We start from the raw sequence: 19,523 nt of genomic DNA, 5'->3' as shown, positions 1-19,523 counted from the left end.
ACACACACACACACACACACACAAACACAGCCATATATATATATATATATATATATATATATAAAACATAAAGCACGTAAAACAATGGGCCCAGGCAACATTGAAAATGTGAACTCATTTGCCCCTTTGCGTCAACCAGAGTATATGTCCACACTACAACTTTGCTTGTATTTATGTGATCTAGATTACAAAAAATCCTGGAAGCATTTCATAGCCTCAATTTTTTTTCATCTCCATAGGCTCTAGATGGTCAGAATATCTATAATGCTTGCTGCACTCTTCGTATTGATTTCTCCAAGCTAACAAGCCTTAATGTAAAATATAACAATGATAAGAGCAGAGACTTCACACGTTTGGACCTTCCTTCAGGGGATGGGCAGCCTTCACTTGACCCTACTATGGCTGCTGCTTTTGGTAAGAACTCTTTCTTTGTAGTTGAAGATACAACAAATTGCCCCTGCCTTCTATCATGGGCCACTGAGATTTTTCTTTACACAAAGAGACATTATAAAGCAGTAAAATGCACATCCCATCATTTGGAAGAAGTGGCTTTGAAAAATATTGATTATTAATATAGGTTATGATGTTAGATTAATTATTATTATTTTTAAATTGCAACACTGCAGCCTATGAAAGCTGCCTCTCTTATGAAATTATTAAGAGCCAAAGTTGAGATTCTCTTTTTTTAGCTTTTGTGCCCTGTGCATCATTGATGATGTGAAAGAAAATTTGTCAAATTTAAAAAGGACATTCCTTCTAGTGTATTGGAAATAATTGACACAATTACTTTTACAATTATGCTATGTTCTTTTTTGCACAACCTTTTACCAGCATTTTTTGGAAATCACTACCAAACTTTTCTTCCTTAGCTAACCCAGAAGAATAACGAAGATAAATTTTGCTTCCTCTTATTTCAGGGGAAATTTTATTTGTAAAACGTGAAGGAACACTGACACTTTACAAAGCTCTGATAAGGCTATCATCTTACAATGATGTTACTGTACTCTAGAGGGGAATTATTATTGTAGAATCTGGAACAGAAGTATTGATGGGTTCTTGCTGTCCCTGTCCATTTCCAATTGGAACAAAGTCTTGAGTCTAGCATTAAACTCATGAGCTTTTGGTACTGTATCAAACTTATCTTTATCCATACATTTTCAGTGTTGAGCAGTAATCACTGTCAGCAATGCCCCGAAAGGATACTTTTGAAAATAATCAATATACTGTATTTTTATTATGTTCGATATATTGGGGTCTAACATATTGATCATAAGATAGCTCATAATAAAACATTTTAAAAAGATTCTATTTCTAAAGTAGGCAGAGAAAAAACTTTCTTCTACAAGTGCAGTGGAAACCATTCCTCCTTGTAGAAAGGTATTCTTAGTTCTTTTATATGAAAACTTTCTCTTATAGTTAGCCATGGTATTCTTTGGGACAGCACATTAGAAATTGAGCTCAGGAATTTAGGAATTTAATCTTCAGAACTAAAACAGAACCAGACTATTGAAAATTATATTGATCTCAAATTTAGCCTAGCTTAGCTTTGTAGTTTTCTCATTCATCCAGGCAGGTAACTGATTGTTACAGATCCAGATGAGCAATGTTCAAGCAGAAATTTGTCTTGGAAAGAATTTCCAAAACCTTGCATTTATATTTTTGTGAACAAGGTGCACTCTGATTCTAGACATTTTTGCTCATAATAGATGAATGCAGGATTGTGGGAATTTCCTCTCCTGTTTTTTCTATAGCTTTTTCTATCAGTAATTATCTAAATACACAAAACAGCTTCGGTAAACTCTGAGCCTAAGCTTTAAAAATTAGAAGAACAGGTAAGTGGTAGTATTAAGAGGAGAAAATTCACTTTCTCTTTCAAGCAGCCATATGTTGATCCAGTATCAAGTGAATTAATTAGTTTGTTAGGATATCCATTTGTGCAGTACGGCAAAGAGAGTTTACATCCTGTATGCAAAAACTCTTTACTATCCTTGGGTAAGAAATACAGGGTATTGTATGTATTTGATATCAGTATTCACGCAGGCCCTATCTGGCTGAATAAGCTCTTTGTTGCTAGCTGTTTGCATAATGAATTATAATGGAGAGCAGAAGTGTGAATTAAATGATGAATGCCTATATTGCCAAATACAAGTCACAATACCAATGCATGCTGTATTATAACTATAAAATATATAGTGTTTTGCAGTATTTGTGTAACTGCCATATTGTGACTAAAGATAAGAGGTTTAGGAAGCTATTGAGTTGTAAAGGTTGTAGACCTGAATGTGGCAATTTCCTGCTGTTTCTAAAGCACCATAGCTGTAGCATGTGAATTGGTCTCATGAAATAGAGCCTACTTGATTTCTTTGCTCAGTGCTTATTTCTGCGCATCATATTCTACATTTTGTACAAGTTGCTGCAACTGTTTTTAATGCCATAGTTTGACCTAAAAGTTGTAAAAAGGTACTTTCAATCAGTTAAGTAATCTTTAGAGACTAAGCAATTGATAGCATGAATCAGCTGCTGTATTTTTCCTGCTATCTTATTGAAGATGGGAAAAAATTAAATAGCATTATATAATTTAACATAAAAAGAAAAAAAGAAGCACTGGGCCCTGATTAATAAACTACAGAAAAAGTATTACATTTGTACAGGTTATTTGCACTTGGGGTTTGGTTCTTTAATGTCCTGTCAGAGAAATAGATCCTAAAATGCCTATTGGAATTATACCAATATTGAGGGAAAAGATTGTACAGCTATTATTCATCGCTTAATTGCCAGAACAGTCTTCAAATAGAAGCAGAGCAGAGAATCACATAAACCAGTGATGGCGAACCTATGACACGCGTGTCAGTGCTGACACACGTAGCCATTTGGGGTGACACGAACAGGATTTCATGCGATTCATCCTCGGCTCCTGCACGGCCGCCGAGGATGAAAGAATCTGTGCTGGAGGAACGGGGGGGGGGGACGTGTGATCTCCCCCGCCCACACTCACTTACTGTATCGCCGCCGCCCCTTTTTGAGCGCAGGGGCTGCTGGTAAGGCGTGCGTGCCGTGCGCACACACGTCATCAGCGCGGCGAGGGAGGACCCGCAGGAGAGGAGCGCGGGAACAGTGATTAGAACAGTGCGCGCCTCTCTCCAGTCAGGCCGGCACAGAGAGTCTACTCCTGTACTGGGACTGTCGGTTACGACCGTACCACAGCAGGGAACAGCGGAGTGCCAACGGGAACTATGAGTGCCATTAGCAGCCCTCGCGTCACTAGGAATATTCATAGCAGGGGCGGGCTGGAGCGGCATGTTGATGAGGACGTGGAGCTGGAAGCAGCCGACTCCACAGCCCTGGTTCACGGCACCCCAAACAAGTTCAATAATATCAAGGGCAACATACGAAATCGACTGATGAACAAAGAAGTTACTAAGCTGGTATGTTAAATAATTTGTTTTTGGTTTATTAAATACAATTATATATTGCAATTACACATTTTTGTAGTTTAAACCATAAATTGCGCAAAATTATGTTTTTGTCGAAGTGACACGCAATGCGAGTTATGCTCGATTTTTTGCCGATTTTTGACACACCACGCCAAAAAGGTTGCCCATCACTGACATAAACTGAACTGAACAGGGCATATATTCATCCCATACAATAAATCTTAAGACAAGAATCTTTTCCTTAGGGGTTGACTAACTTTTTACTTTCTCTAGAAATTAACCACCTGTATTCTGGTCTAATTTGTTTTCCTTCTTCAGGCACTCCAAGTATCATCTCCTCACCATATGCAGGGGCAGCTGGCTTTGCTCCTGCCATTGGCTTCCCCCAAGCTGCAGGTAAAGACTTTTTTAGTATAGTAAAGATCTAATTTTCTGCCTTTAATATTTCATTTAGGTTTGTTAAATATTTATATATGTGTTAGAACCAAAAGCTGACAAATATGTTGGCAGTTTTTTTTAATGGTGTGGGTCACGTGTTATTGTTTTATTTGACAGCACATTAACAAAGCATTTAAAAACAAAGCTTTTAATATTGCTTGACTATTTTTCTGTTCTGGATTTTTTGAATTCCAGTTAGAAAATCAAAGATAGTTATTAGATTGCAATTGGGCAGGAGAATATAAGAGAGTGTTTTATCCATATTTAACTAGCAGGATTAGTGAGAAACACAAGAATCAAGGCCTTGGGTAATACGCCATTTTGAAGGAATCCTTCTTCCATAAAACATGGGGAGGAGATTGAAAGATTGGGATGAGAGTTTGATTTGATTCAGGTTGCTTTTTCAAAATGGAATGGAGACATGAGCTATGACATTTAATCCAGTGAGGAGAAATATATTGACATGCATTTTCAGATTAGATTTACTTTTAACCTGAGAAATAAAAAATGAAGTTACCTTTGTTTTTACTGAAATGCTTTTTGGAACTTTTGGTTGTTCCAGGTTTATCGATCTCGGCTGTTCCTAGCGCACTTGGCCCTCTTGCAATTTCCACCTCTGCAATGACTGGGCGGATGACTCTTACAGGAGTTACAGGATTGCCTGGAAATTCTGTGTTACTTGTTAGCAATCTCAATCCTGATGTAAGACTAACACATGTGTGCATATGCCACAACTCAAATATAGCTTTTGTTTTAATCATTTTTATTCTGTTGCAAAAGTCATAATCTGAAAAAAGTATGTATATCTTACATTTGTAAATAAACCCCCACTCCCTATATGTATACGCTAGTGACATTCATGTCCTTAATTAACATCTGTCAATGCACTTGAAAACAAGGAAAGGGGTTAGTCAAACATAAAAACTGATATATACAGTCCAAATAGTAAGTAATCCTCCTGCGTCTGACTCCTACTGAAATGTTCGCTCAAATAAAGAAAAAGAGGTAAGCTCTTTGTACCACTGGGTAATTCACTGAACATGAGAGTCATTCCAACCCTGTAGTTAGTGTGTGTGTGTGTGTGTGTGTGTGTGTGTGTGTGTGTGTGTGTGTGTGTAAAAGCATGCAGTGACATTTTCCACTGCTTTCCTATTACTTTCTGAATGGCTGGTAAAAGAATGTAAGCATCCTCAAAAACCACTGATTTCTGTCAGAACAAAATCTTATTTTCAAAAGGGAATATTATAGTACCTGCTCTCATTGTTAATAATCCCCGTTGCGTTTTGAGCATCACATCCTACTATTAACTGAACTTATCAGTTTTTTCCTAAAAAGATATGTACCTAAATTGGAAGATATGCAATAGTATTTTTAAATTAATTGTAAATGTGTAATAATGTGACATATGTGGCCAGAATGGCCTTTACAGTATTACACTGGTATACCAGGCATTCTAGTTTCTTGCTCTGTATCTCCTTATGCTCTTGACTATCTGATAAAGTTATGGCAGGTTACATAAAAAGAAGTTGTTAAACTTTCTAGTGCCAGAACAATTCTCTTTTCCCAATAACAATGCCTTTAAATTCAGTCATAGATATATAACAGCTATGGCAAACCTTTTTTGGCTCACGTGCCATAAGTGGGGGGAGTGCAGGGAGGTCATACACGGGTGTGCCGCACCCATAATGCAATGCGCAACCCCCTTAGTGTGCATGCACACATGAGAGGCACTGCCCCCCATTTTTTGCATGCTTTTTTCGCCCTCCCCAAGCTCCAGAGGCTTTATAGGAGCCTGGGGAGGGTGAAAACAGCCCCCCCGGAGGCCCTCTGGAAGCTTTAGGGACTTTCAAGAGGCTTCCCAGAAGCCTCTGGAGGGCTTAAACTGACCCTACGAGCAAACCGGACTTCCGGTTTGCTCATTGGGGTGTTTTTAGTCCTCCGGAGGCTTCAGGGAAGCCTCCTGAAGGTCCCTGAAACCTCTGGAGGGCTTAAACCGACCCTATGAGCAAACCCTGAAGTGACTTCCGGTTTGCTTGTAGGGTCCTTTTTAGTCCTCCAGAAGCTTCAGGGAAGCCTCCTGAAGGTCCCTGAAGCATTTGAACCCGCTTAAACTGATCCTACGAGCAAACCGGAAGTCTATTCCCGAACTTCCGGTTTGCCCATAGGGGGTGGGTGTTTGTGCTCTAAGCCTCCGGGGGGCCTCTGGGGGGGGAGGCTCTTTTTGCGCCCCCCCCCCCCAGGCTCCTGTAAAGCCTCTGGAGCCTGGGGAGGGTGAAAAATGGGGCCAGCTGACAGGGCAACGCTTCACATGCCCTGACAAATGGCTCCGCGTGTCACCTGTGACACGTGTGCCATAGGTTCGCCATCCTGGATATATAACAAAGCTGGTTTTGACAATATTGCAACAGTATTTCAAAGATATTTGAAATATCTCATTTCAAACTTAATTGAACTGCCAACTATTATAATTAGATTTATGCTATTTGTTAAAATCTAAACAATCATATGGTCTTTATCAACAAAAGAATGGCTAAATGATGTGAGTTATATACAGTACTACAGTATAGAATGTATTAAAACAAACATACACAGTAACTATATGATAATTCCGGATTTACGCATTATACATTATTGTTGTTATATTCTGTGCAGGCAATCACACCAGATGGGCTTTTTATCTTGTTTGGTAAGTTTAGTTTCTATATACAGAATATACATAATATTGTCTGAGAAACTACAAATTGTAATTGGTTTGTGTTTTTAAAAATACTGCGTGACATCTGTATATTTGTTGGTGTACGTATAGGAACTTGATTCTTTTGTAAATAATAATTAGAATATATTTGACTTGCAGATTTTCATATCTGTTCTCCTGGTTCTTGCACAGTTCTCAGATGTGCTTAATATATGTTATTTTTAAAGCTTCCCTTGGCATAGCACAGGCATTATAACATATGTATATATAACTGGAATGATCTTGCTGCAGAAAATGAATTCAAAATGTGTTTTATTTTTGCAGGTGTTTACGGTGATGTCCACCGTGTAAAAATCATGTTTAATAAGAAGGAAAATGCCTTAGTTCAAATGGCAGATGCAACTCAAGCCCAATTAGGTATGAAAAGTGCTAATCAAATATAGTGTGATTCCATTGTATAAATTGCTCATTTAATTTACTTTATAGTAAACATCTATTGTAATTTTCCTTTTAAAAAAAACGAGAAAAAAACTAAGAATGGAAACTAAATGCTACTGCTACTTTTACCTCTGCAACAGGATATTGATTTTCATTTGATTAAAAATTTATTTGAATATTTTTTCGACTGAAGTTTCTTTAATGTGAAGTTAATGCATGTTTCATTTTCTATACTTTATTAATTGTGCATAGTGATTTCCTGCTCTCATAAATAATAATTAGAGTATATCTGACCCTAATTCAGAAACATAAAATGAAACAGCCATGGTGGTGCAGTGGTTAGAAAGCAGTATTGCAGGCTGACTCTGCCCATTGCCAGGAGTTCAGTCCTCATCAGCTCAGGTTAACTCAACCTTCCACCTTTCCAAGGTTGGTAAAGTAAGGACCCAGATTGTTGGGAGCAATACTCATTCTATAAACTACCTAGAGAGAGCTGTAAAGCACTATGACGAAGTATATAAGCCTCAGTGCTATTGCTATTGCTATTTTTGCTGTAAATAGCATAATGAAAATCAGTGTAGTTGAAAATTAGCAAAAGGTGAATCTAATATACTGACTGAGTATTGGAACAGATTTTTTAAAAATACTGCTTGGGACAGTATCTTTTTCTTTATTTCCCCCCAATCTTAATTTCGTTGTCTTAAATACTTCAGCCATGAATCATTTAAATGGACAAAAACTGTATGGGAAAGCGCTCCGTATTACACTTTCAAAGCATCAAACAGTACAGCTCCCTCGTGAGGGTCAAGAGGACCAGGGTCTAACCAAGGACTATGGTAATAGCCCTTTGCATCGCTTTAAGAAGCCTGGCTCCAAAAACTTCCAAAATATCTTCCCTCCATCTGCCACTCTTCATCTCTCCAACATTCCGTAAGTACATCCAGATATAAAGAAGGCTTGGTCAAGAGAGCTGTTGTGTCTCCCTCCTTCCCATTCAGCCTAAATAAGTGATTTGTTGCCTTCTTCATCAGATGTTTGAGGGAATCTGCTGTATTGTAGGCCAGTTCAGGATATGAGCAGTTGACTTGGTAATGGTACACGCTTCTGAGTTTGCGATAGTGGCAAAAACTGAAGCTTCTGAGTTTTAAGTGAGCTTTCTTTTTTTTTAAATGATGTTTCTTATTGTATTGGAGCAGATAGAGACCATTGTATTGTTGTCCTGCCAATTTTATTACTAGGATATGAATTTGATTGGTAGAGCATGTTAATATTGCTAAAAAAAACCTTGAATTTATAAATTTGCACATGGGGTCATTTGAAGTTTCTTTTTGCCAGTAGCAGTTTACATTTATGAGAGGAAAGCTATTTTTGAAAGCTACAAGTATCTGAATTTCAGAATTCTTGTGCCTGTTTATAAGTTGTAGTTTCATGTGCATAAATTAAATAATGTGTAGAGTAGATAAAACACATCAGAGCGGTGACATAATTAAACCCAAGAACATTTGTTTATTTTTGCTCTAAATACAACTCAGCATTGTCTCATTGCAGTGTTGTACCATAAAATGTATTTATAATGCCACAAGCCTATAAAAAGCCTTAATTATCTGTGGGACAATAAATAAAACTTCAGAGGAGTTTATTTATTTATTTATTAGTTTACAGTCAAGGACCAAAAGGAAAGCAGTAAAACAGTATTAGCTAATAAAACTAGATGAGAAATTGGCATATTAGAGATGGTAGACGTAGTGACAATCATAAATGTTGACAGTCTTTTGTGCAAGACACATTTAGCCAGAACATAATTCAAACCCAGCATCTTTAAACAGTAATTGCACTTGACAAATTTTGAGAATAGAGATATGTCACTAGATTGATCTATGAGGAAATAAGATGCAACTTCAATATCAGGCTAACCTGTACATTTAGTAAGTAGGGAAAAATCAGCTTGGAGTGTCAAGTGCTCCTATGATATAAAGGGAAGCACAATGAGACATTTACAATTGTCTAAATGATCTCATTCCAATTGTGCACTCTGAATGTGTGATATCTTTTATACTCTTACCCAATACATGCAATGGGTAAGCCTTGTTAGTGTAAATATTAAATGGGAGAGACTGGTGGAGAAAAAACTAGGTATAGCAAAAAGTCTACTATAGAGGCCCCATTTGTAATGGACTGAGACTATATTATTCTGCATATCCAATTCAAATACTCTTGTTTGACCTGTTTCCCTGGTCTAAACAAGTCTCACCGGTTCAAGGTTGACTCATCCTTCCATCCTTCCGAGGTCGGTAAAATGAGGACCCAGATTGTTAGTGGCAATATGCTGACTCTAAACCACTTAGAGAGGACTGTAAAGCATTGTGAAGCAGTATATAAGTCTTAAGTGCTATTACTAGTGCTATTAACGGGAATTGAGCTGAAAGCTTGACCTTGTATTTCTCTTGGGGCAGTGGAGACGTGATATTGATTTAAGGGGAATAGAGACCTTGCCCTTGTCATGGTCAGATCACTCCTTGCTGAGGCTTGACTTCAGGACGCTACTTCCCCATTGCAGGGAGGTGGAGCCGATTAAGTGGTTCCGTCCCAGGCGCCTGATGGACCCGGAGGGATTTCAGAGGGAGGTTGGAGAGATACCTGACTCCCTTGTCCGCAATCCGGCCAAGTCTTTGGTCGCTGCCTGGAACATTGCGGCGGCTGGAGCATTGGATCGGATTGCGCCTTTGAGGCCTCTCCGCGGCAGTGGATCCAGGAGGGCACCTTGGTTTACCGAGGAACTCCGGGAGATGAAGCGCCAAAAGAGATGCCTAGAGCGACATTGGAGGGCTAGTAACTGAATCTCATCGATCACTATTAAGAGCCTTTATTAGGACTTATCTAGTGGTGATACTGATGGCAAAATGTACGCATTTTTCCGCTCTTATTGCGTCCACGGAATCTCGCCCAGCCGCCCTGTTTAGGGTGACCCGCTCCCTCCTGAAAGATGAGGAGGCAGGGGAACCCCTGCAGGGAAGAGCTGAGGAGTTCGTTCAGTTTCTGTCGGATAAAATCACTCAGATTCGGACAGACCTGGACTCCGCTTGGACAGTACTAGCCGAGATGCCGAGGGTTAGTCTTAATCGGATTTTCTGGGATGAGTTCGAATTTGTCACCCCTGAGGAAGTGGACAAGGCCATGGGAGCGATGAGTGCCTCCACCTGTTTATTGGACCCGTGCCACTCCTGGCTGGTTTCAACCAGCAGAGAGGTGACACGAGGCTGGCTCCATACGATGCAGGAGGGGTCTTTCCCGCAACCATTAAAGGAAACAGTGGTAAGACCCCTCCTCAAGAAGCCTTCCCTGGACCCAGCTATTTTGAAAACCTATTGTCCTGTCTCCAACCATCCTTTTTTGGGGAAGGTTGTTGAGAAGGTGGTGGCGCTTCAACTCCGATGGACCTTGAATGAAACGGATTATCTAGACTCCTTTCAGTCCAGTTTCAGGCCTGGGTACAGCATGGAAACCGCTTTGGTTGCCCTGACAGATGATCTCTGGCGGGCCAGGGATAGAGGACATTCCTCTACCCTGGTGCTTCTTGACCTCTCAGCGGCCTTCGATACCATCGACCATGGTATCCTTCTGCAACGCCTAGGGGAGGTGGGAGTGAGAGGCACCGTTTTACGGTGGTTCTCCTCTTACCTCTCTGACAGGTCGCAGTCGGTGTTGGTCGCGGGGCAAAGGTCGACCCCTAGGCCCCTCAAATGTGGTGTGCCACAGGGTTCGGTCTTGTCCCCCCTCCTATTTAACATCTACATGAAGCCGCTGGGTGAGATCATGCGACAGCATGGGGTAAAGTACCATCAATACGCAGATGATACTCAACTGTATCTTTCTGCCCCGTGCCAGCTCAGTGTAGCGGCGGACGTTATGTGCCGATGCCTGGAGGCTGTTAGGATCTGGATGGGGGTGAACAAACTTGTGCTCAATCCCGATAAGACTGAGTGGCTTTGGATGCTGCCCCTGAAGGACTGCTTAGACAGTCCATCCTTAACCCTGGGGGGCGAAAACTTACGCCCCTCAGAGAGGGTTCGCAATTTGGGGGTCCTCCTGGATTCGCAGCTGAAACTGGAACATCATCTATCGGCTGTGACCGGGGGGCCTTTGCCCAAGTACGTCTGGTGCACCAATTGCGGCCCTATTTGGATCGGGAGGCACTTCAAACGGTCACTCACGCCCTTGTCACCTCGAGGCTGGATTATTGCAACGCGCTCTACATGGGGCTACCCTTGAAAAGCGTTCTGAGACTGCAGTTAGTCCAGAATGTGGCCGCGCGAGCGATATTGGGTGCACCGAAGTACACCCACGTTACACCTGTCCTCTGCGAGCTGCACTGGCTACCAATTGGTCTCCGGACGCAATTCAAGGTGTTGGTTATCACCTTTAAAGCCCTACATGACTTAGGGCCAGAGTACCTTCGAGACCGCCTACTGCCACATACCTCCCAGCGGCCAGTAAGATCCCACAGATTGGGCCTCCTTCAGATGCCGTCAGCCAGACAGTGTCGGCTGGCGGGCCTCGGAGGAGAGCCTTCTCTGTGACTGCTCCGACTCTTTGGAACCAGCTACCCCCAGAGATCCGGACCATACCCACTCTCATGGCCTTCAGGAAAGCTGTAAAAACTTGGCTGTTCCGGCAGGCCTGGGGCTGTTGACCTCACTGTTGAGGTGCAGCCCCGATTAGAATGAATGTATGAGGTGTTGCTGTTTTAAACTGTTTCTTTCGTTATGTGTTTCGTTATGTGTTTTTTTTCCTCTTTATTTTTGTAAGCCGCCCGGAGTCCTTCGGGATTGGGCGGCATATAAATGTGGTTAATAAATAAATAAATAAAGCCACAGTGAGGCAAATCCAGAAGGAGGCAAATGTACCTATAAGGATTAACTGAATGAAGAACCTACAGCAGAAAATTAGTTTTAGTCTATATTGCATTTTCATGCTGACCTACCAAGAGCCACAGCCCAGTTACAGCCGAAGAAGTGCATTTGGCATGGAATGGGGAACATTAGGCATCCTTCTGATACATTACTTAGTGCCTTAGCTCAAGATAATTTGACTTCTGCAGGAATTAAGTTGTTTCCATTCTTGGCCTTCATACTCTAAAGACTATTGTTTTATTTTCAGAGCAAAATGTATTCATTTGATGCAGTAACAAAAAAATAATCTAGGCAACTTTAATTCTAACCCTCTATCGCGTCATAAACAGTCGTGGATTGGCATCACTCGGTATACCTGATTCTGTAATGGACCTCTGAATTAAAATGCTATCTATTCATCCTTGACTTGGCTCAAAGCAATGCTGATATATGCTGTCCCAACAGACCAGCTTTTCCCAAACATGACATTTTCCAGATGTATGGACTTCTAACTCCATAGCACTTACGAGACTTCTGAGAGTTGAAGTCTATACATGTTGAAGGTGCCAAGGTTTGTGTGCTAGACACTGCCCTAGACAATTCCTATCACTAGGGAGGGTGTTTTCTGAGTTACTGCTTTTCAGAAAATAATTGAGTTATTAAATAATTGAGTTATTGTTCAGAAAAAAACTTTTCTGATTTATTGCTGAAGGGTGTATGAGCAGGCCAATTCTTATAGGCAACATGATTCTCCTTTCAGTATCTCACAAACCAGTAGGGAAAATATCCACCAATCTGCAGCAGCAAAATTGGCATGAGTCTTGCTGGGTTTCACAGGATTCACTTCTCTGCCGTTCAGGGTAGCTTCTGGGGAAATAGTCACTCTCATCCAAGAAGCTTCTTCAGAAAGTCCAGTTGCCTCTTGAAAAAGCACCTCTGAGACAAATGGGAAGAATATTTCTCTTTTTAGATTCCATGAATATTTGCTAATGTTGGATACTTAATTCCATGTTTACAGGCCTTCTATCACAGTTGATGACCTGAAGAATCTTTTTGCTGGTACTGGGTGTATTGTGAAAGCCTTCAAATTCTTTCCGTAAGTTTCTGCACTTTGTGCAAAGAATGAAGGATATGAAGGATAATTGATCTTGAATTAATATTGATTGATCTTTTTTTAGGGGGGACGGACGACATAGTTACATAAAATTAAAAGCTTGACTATATCTTTGAATTTCCTTTTCTGAAATTAAAAGCATAGGACTGGAAAGCTGTAGCTGAAAAGTGTTTGCTTTAAAAAAATTAACAGCAAGTTTTAGCGCACTGACATAGAAGAAGAAAAAATCGGAGTCTAAATAACAACCAAGATTTTTAGCAGTGTTTTTCTCTTGCAATGTAAGCAGAATGAGAGTCTCTGAAGATTTTCCAAAATAAGTACCATACAAGCAGAATGTGAGAGTTGTGGTAGTGAGGATGGTGCTTTATAAATATATGAACTTAACTGTTAACCTTTTTGCTTCTAGAAAAGACCGCAAAATGGCTCTTATCCAATTGGGCACTATGGAAGAAGCAATCCAAGCCCTTACTGAGCTTCATAATCACGATCTTGGAGAAAATCATCACCTCAGAGTTTCCTTTTCTAAATCTACAATCTGAACCTGATGCATTGAGGACCTTTTGGAGTTCAGCGTGTGTGCCCATAGTTCCAGTAAAAATTTCAGGCAGAGACTGTAACAGGCCAAACCAATGCTGCATCCTTGAACAATGAAACTTGTGTGATTCATGTGTAATTCTAGACATTGTAACAAATAATGGGTTTATCTTTTGCTGTAATGGCAAATAGTCCTCCACAAAAAAATTCTGTTAATAATCTACCTTCTTTAGTAGAACCCATCTTTTCTTTTCCTTTTTGGTGATTTCAGGAACATAATCAAGCTTTTATTCCCAAACAATATTTGTGTTCTTGTGTTCAAACAATGTGATCGATGGAATGTTTTAAAAATAATTTTGGGAAATTACTTTATACATCAGTTACATTCAATATATTTTTGTTGGGAATAGGTGTTTTTTACCAATTAATGTTTTAATCATCCTCTATTGAAAATATTGGAGGAAAGGCCGTGCCTTATTTCTCCTTGGAGTAATATAATGATATCCAATTAATTCTGTAACCCACACAGGCAAATTGTCCTAAGGTGACCATGTTGACAGTTCTAACTAGGCATTACATCAGAGTGTGAGAGATAACTGTTGTTACTATGGATGAAGTGTAATAAGATATTGGAGAAAATGAAAGAAGAAATAGTCCTGATTTCAAGTTTTGTACATTTCTTTCAGAAAAATAATTGTTTACACTCCTAAGGAAAAAAATCAGGTCTGTCATATGGTTTGACAAATTTTTAGAAAGGTTATTTTTTGGTAAGGTCTTGTTTAAATATAAAATTAAACCTCAAGGGTTTTTTGTACCACTATAATCTCTAATACTTAAATCAAAATTATTGTGAATTTACTTAATTTCTTATGTGCCTTATTATGTGCTTATAATGATATAATAGTTTAGAGTTTTATCTGAAGTATCTTTAACTGTACTGTGGCTTTGTGAAATTTTCCCCCTTTGTCTTAGTTTTTAAACATTTGGTGATTTTAAAGATGTTTTTAATAAGTAATAGTCAAATCAGATTTTGGTGCTTTGGTATAGGGATGGGTAGGTTGGGAATGAAGATAACTCAGTGCTCCTGCATCTAGGCCTCTTTACAATATTTTAGGGGTTGCAGTTGAGTGATGCCCTTGTTGGGCTTTAGAGAATGTTCTCAGTGTCTGGTTGTTATGTAACAGTTGAGTTATTGACTCTGAGAATATTTTGCCTCAGGATTCTTTTCACCCAACAGTAATGGGCTTGTTGTGCTCGGTGCAGATGGGTTTGCATTCACAAATGTCAAAACTTCAGGAGTGAATGTTCACTCCTTTTAGATGCAATCTTAACTATTTTTTTGTGAAATATAGGTATACTCAAGTTATTTCTATGATTGTAATACAATGTTTTTAGAGGAGTCTCACGATGTTACGTCTACTGAAAAAAAATGCATTGTTTTATAAAATATTCCTCTTGTCAGTAAGGATGGTAAATCCTTTCCATTGATTTGAAAATGGAGATAAAGATTTAGAAGAAAAAAATGGAACATGATAATATGACGTGTGCTCATTGTCTTTGGAATGTTTAGTAAATCAGGTTGTTCTGTGAATACCAACTTTTGCTTGGCAAAAAGAATTTCACAGCTTTAGATCAATCTCTAAACTCCTTTAAAATGACAAAATTATAAGTTACCTTTGAAATGCAAGTTTCTTACTAACCTTGCTGTAGCATGAAAGGATACGCAGTGAGACACTGGCTGCCTTAAATTTATGTAGTTGTGCGTGGAAGATAGTTGATAATCACAATTTGGACACTTGATTAGCATGTATTTGTTTTGTTTTGTCAACATATTTGTTTCTTCATGTAAAGCTACATTAGTGTCCAGTAAGATCTGATCCCATTTTAGCTATGACTTGCAGCTGTTTGAAAATAATAAGTCTATTAAAACAAGCCAACTCTAGAGTAGCAACATATTTTCTTAGTTTAGCAAACTGATTAAAACGAGTGCCTGATTCTATTATGGCACATGAGCCTTAGTGTTTCCTTTCATTCTATCAATTTTAGTGGACCATGGCTCAAAATAAGTATATTCAGGATTAGCCCCTTAAGCCATTAAATAGCTTCTTGGATTAGAGAACCAATAAATTTGCCTTGTATTGTAACTTGCTAAATTACTTTTAGGCTTGGTCACCATGTGTTTAATGCTGCTACAGAGGGGGGATGTAGTTGGACTTGATGAATGTAACTGAAGCAGGAATAATGAGACTGAGCATTAACATGTATAATATCAAGAGTGTTGTGTATGAGTGTGTGTGCGCATGTGTATGATGTGAAATACCTTATGTTTTATGCTGATAAACATTGCAAGCATTTAATTTATTGATTTTACTAATCTTAAACAATTTTGTAGAGTTAAGAAAAATAAATGGTCAATTTAAGATTTTAAAAAATATCATAGTTCCTATAAAAGTTCCTACTTTCAGTCTTGAGTTTTTAGACCTATGATTATAGTTACATGCTGGCAAATGTTTTGGATTTTATTTTGGATATATTCATATATTAGTGAGGTCTCATCATAATTACATTATATTCTGTATAAATCATGGTTGTAGTGTATGTGTGTTTAACATTTTGAGTGATTTTACTTGGCAAGCTTGTTTTTTCCATGAATTGCAAATATAAAAAATGGCAGTACAAACTTTGCGTTTAAAACAGGAATTCCATTTATAGCAATAGTTAGCTTAATTTTCTCCTTCTGTGGAATGTTTTAGAAGGCAACCTCTTGAATTTGGATTAAGATGAAAACAGATAGTACCATTTTCTTGTCCTTTTATTTCTTTGCTGCAGAACATTAGCAACAAATAATGTTATCATAGAATACCAAGTGGTTTAATTAAGGATGTGGTTATTGGGTAACATAATTTTTTGCAGATATTGCCTTATCAAGCACCCTAGTATAGGAAATTATTTGATCATTCTCACCACTTTTTGTTGCCTTATCCTTTATTTTCTGTCAAGCCGTAAAGCTCCGTGGCCCTTGCAATTCCTTTGGAAGTGCAGTTGAAGTAACAATCTTCCTTGTCAGGCATTTTTGTGATCTCTAGTATTTGGGTTGAAGAATTGAAGGTAATTGGTTTTTAATCATATTCATACATAACAGCAGTAGCAAAGGTGCTTTTTTAGTAAACCGATTAGCACCTTTTATTAAGAAGAATTTGCAGTTCCATAGATAAACATTTGTGGTGAAATGCGTTCTAAATTATGAATTGTGCCACATTCCTCATCTGATAGCAATGTAAGAGAGCTAAAATTCCTTCAGAAACAACCAGGTTCAAACCTCAGGTCTGTGGAGAGGCTAATTTGAAATAGTATTGGCTCAAGTTTACAATCAAATAATCACCCACAGTCCTTAGGATTTTTATTCCTAGAGGAAAAGCCATAATAGTTTAACAGTGAAATGCAAACTGGCTGTATTTGACTATAAACTAGGAAAAAAATAGACTGTTTTTTCTTTCAAAATTGGCTCGGGAAGGTTAACTGCAGTATGTATCCAGCATACATACAGAGCTGCAATCTCTTACAGTCTCTTCATACCATACATTCTGTCTTTAATAATAATAATTGGTATATATACATGCCCAAATTTGAATATGGTTTAATTTAAATATTGAGCCACAATTTTTGTTTCTATCCAATATATTTGCAGGTTTCTGAATGTCAAAGCAACATTAATTTGAAGCTTTGTCCTAACTTGGTTGCCTTTCCTGTTTCTCACCTTTTGTACTCTTAACTCTGCTTGAAGGATACTCTGTAGGCTCTGTGTGCCTATATTTTCAAAAGTAGCCTTGAGTTGTCTGTGTAGCATCTCTTCTTCCAGACTGAACGGTTCCACCTGCAATGGATACTTACTCTAAAGTTTAGCATGTGGGGGGTATTTTGTGAGCCAAATCCATTGCTGCCTATTTAAGTATGTCCGAGGAAGACCCTGGTGGTACTTCTGGGAATAGCAAATCTAAGCTGTGCCGTTCCAATCTTCATCCTGTCACACATATATTGCTATGTTCAAAGCAGACCTGAGTAGATAACTGTATTAAAGCCATTTTGTTTGCCTTGACACTTTTGTGGACTGGTAACTTTAATTACAACTGCCAGATTTGAATTGTGCTGAAAACTGTTGAAGTTTGCACACATATGTTTTTGAAGCAAACAAACTCCTAATTGTCTTTGCAAAAATCTGTATGTAGTATATGAAACTGTTTTTAATTTTTAAAGCAAATTTTAACAATTAGGAATTATTTTTTAAAAAATGAAAGATTCATAAATCTTAATTTCAGGGTTTTACAAAGAAGAAAACAATGGGACCAAAGTTTATGTGCCTTCAGTAGATTTCTGTTTTTTCCCCCCTAATCTTTCAGTCTTTTAAATCGATACTCTTGTGTTCAAGGAAATGTGTATTTATATAGACTAAAATACCAAATGACCCATGAACATATAATGTCTATGTGCAGTTGATTGCTTACTGTTTCAGTCAGTTTATAGCTCTTTTGCTGTCTACCATTGTAACATGAATCATGCTGTACCATACAGGAGTTCCAGACATCTGGCTTTACGGTTCTCACAGTAACCTGGAAAATAATAAATGAGTGAGGAGGATATATACTTCCTCTTTTATAAGTGAGCTCTTGCAGAAATTCCCATTCTTGGATTAATGTGCATCATTAGTGAGGATAGGAGGAAAACACCCAATCAGTTATATTTTTAATTCATCTCTTTAATTGTGGGTTTTTTTTTCCTTCCCCAATTTGTTCTCCAGTTTCTGAACAAACAAGCCTCCCACTTTCTCAAGATACGGTTGTTGACCAAACAAAATGTTGCATTATTAGATTGTCACCTCATTTGCAATGACCAAAGATTGCTTGCTCCAGTTTTATTGAAACATCTTGCCAGTTCTGTCCTTGAGGTATTTTTCTTGAAAGACTCCATGTAAAGTGGCCTTTTATCTGATTGTGGGTGGTGAATAGACTAATTAATTAAACAAGAGATAAGATTTTCTAAAAATGTGAACCAAATAAAATGGTCTAAGGGAAGGGGGGGTGAGTGGATATTTAATACTGTATTCAGACAAATAAAGGCACACAGTTATGGGAGCCAGACATTCCCTAATTTTTCATGTGTTCACAAATCCCTTTTTAAGTTTGTAAAAAATATTCATCTAACACAAGAAAATGCTGTAAATATTTGTAACAACATTTTTTTACCTGGCAAAAAAAGGTTTTTGGGAACAAGTATAAAATGGTTTTTATATTATTAATAAAAAGAACATCAATTGTCTTGTATATTTTGATAAAGCAACAGTACCAGCTTTGTTTGTTAAGCAGCTTGTGGCATTGGAGGGGAGAAAGGATCCCGTGTTGTTGAGATGACTTGATGTTATAAATGCAAAGAAGTTGAAATATTAAAGAAACCTATTTTCTAACTGTGTAGTGCATGGTTAATTTGAATTTCTGTACACTGCCGTTTTATTTCATTTCTTTTAAGTTTTGTGTACTTGCTGATTATTACTTGAGTATCTACTTAACTCTTTTTCTAAAACTCTAGTTGTAGCATGCCTCTTAATAAATGTCATGACATCTGTACTCTCAAATTTTTCTGCGTTCTTGTCTATTACTTTAGGTTTCTCTTTTTAATTGTTAAGCTAATGTCTGTCTCTTTTATTTGTCTTTCTTTCTTCTATTGGCCATCTATACTTGCTCTCTTTGGATTTTGTCTCAAGTCTTTGATAATCGTGTTTTCATGAAACCACCTTATAAAAAGTAATATATAATTGCAAGACAATGTACTGTTTTGTTTTAATTTGTTCTGGGACAAATACTCTTAGAACAAATAGTTATTATGGCCTACTATTATAAGTAGGCCATCTGAGCCTACTTAACAGACTTAGCAGAGAAAGTATAACAGCACATAGCTCATCAGCTACAAGTTATCACTTGCCACCCCAA

General features: G+C 38.2%; 1 protein-coding gene across 2 annotated transcripts in view; it reads left to right on the top strand.

Moving 5' to 3' along the window:
- PTBP3 (polypyrimidine tract binding protein 3) overlaps positions 1-19,000 on the top strand; it is an 86,532-nt gene extending 67,532 nt beyond the window's left edge. For both annotated transcript variants that reach the window (XM_087716172.1, XM_087716171.1), the window contains 8 exons: positions 240-414; positions 3,753-3,830; positions 4,435-4,574; positions 6,525-6,558; positions 6,892-6,984; positions 7,719-7,935; positions 12,913-12,990; positions 13,415-19,000. In XM_087716172.1, coding sequence (XP_087572298.1) covers positions 240-414; positions 3,753-3,830; positions 4,435-4,574; positions 6,525-6,558; positions 6,892-6,984; positions 7,719-7,935; positions 12,913-12,990; positions 13,415-13,547 — 948 coding nt within the window. In that variant the 3' untranslated portion in view covers positions 13,548-19,000. The remainder of the gene's footprint in view (positions 1-239; positions 415-3,752; positions 3,831-4,434; positions 4,575-6,524; positions 6,559-6,891; positions 6,985-7,718; positions 7,936-12,912; positions 12,991-13,414) is intronic.
- The last annotated feature ends 523 nt before the right edge of the window (positions 19,001-19,523 follow it).

The sequence above is a fragment of the Thamnophis sirtalis genome, unplaced genomic scaffold (genome assembly GCF_051295495.1).
Source record: "Thamnophis sirtalis isolate CommonGarterSnake01/CBP01778 unplaced genomic scaffold, rThaSir2_p1.2 scaffold_5, whole genome shotgun sequence".
In the NCBI taxonomy this organism is placed as follows: domain Eukaryota; kingdom Metazoa; phylum Chordata; class Lepidosauria; order Squamata; family Natricidae; genus Thamnophis; species Thamnophis sirtalis.
Note: the sequence above shows the minus strand (reverse complement) of the source record. Positions and strands in the feature narration are given on the sequence as shown.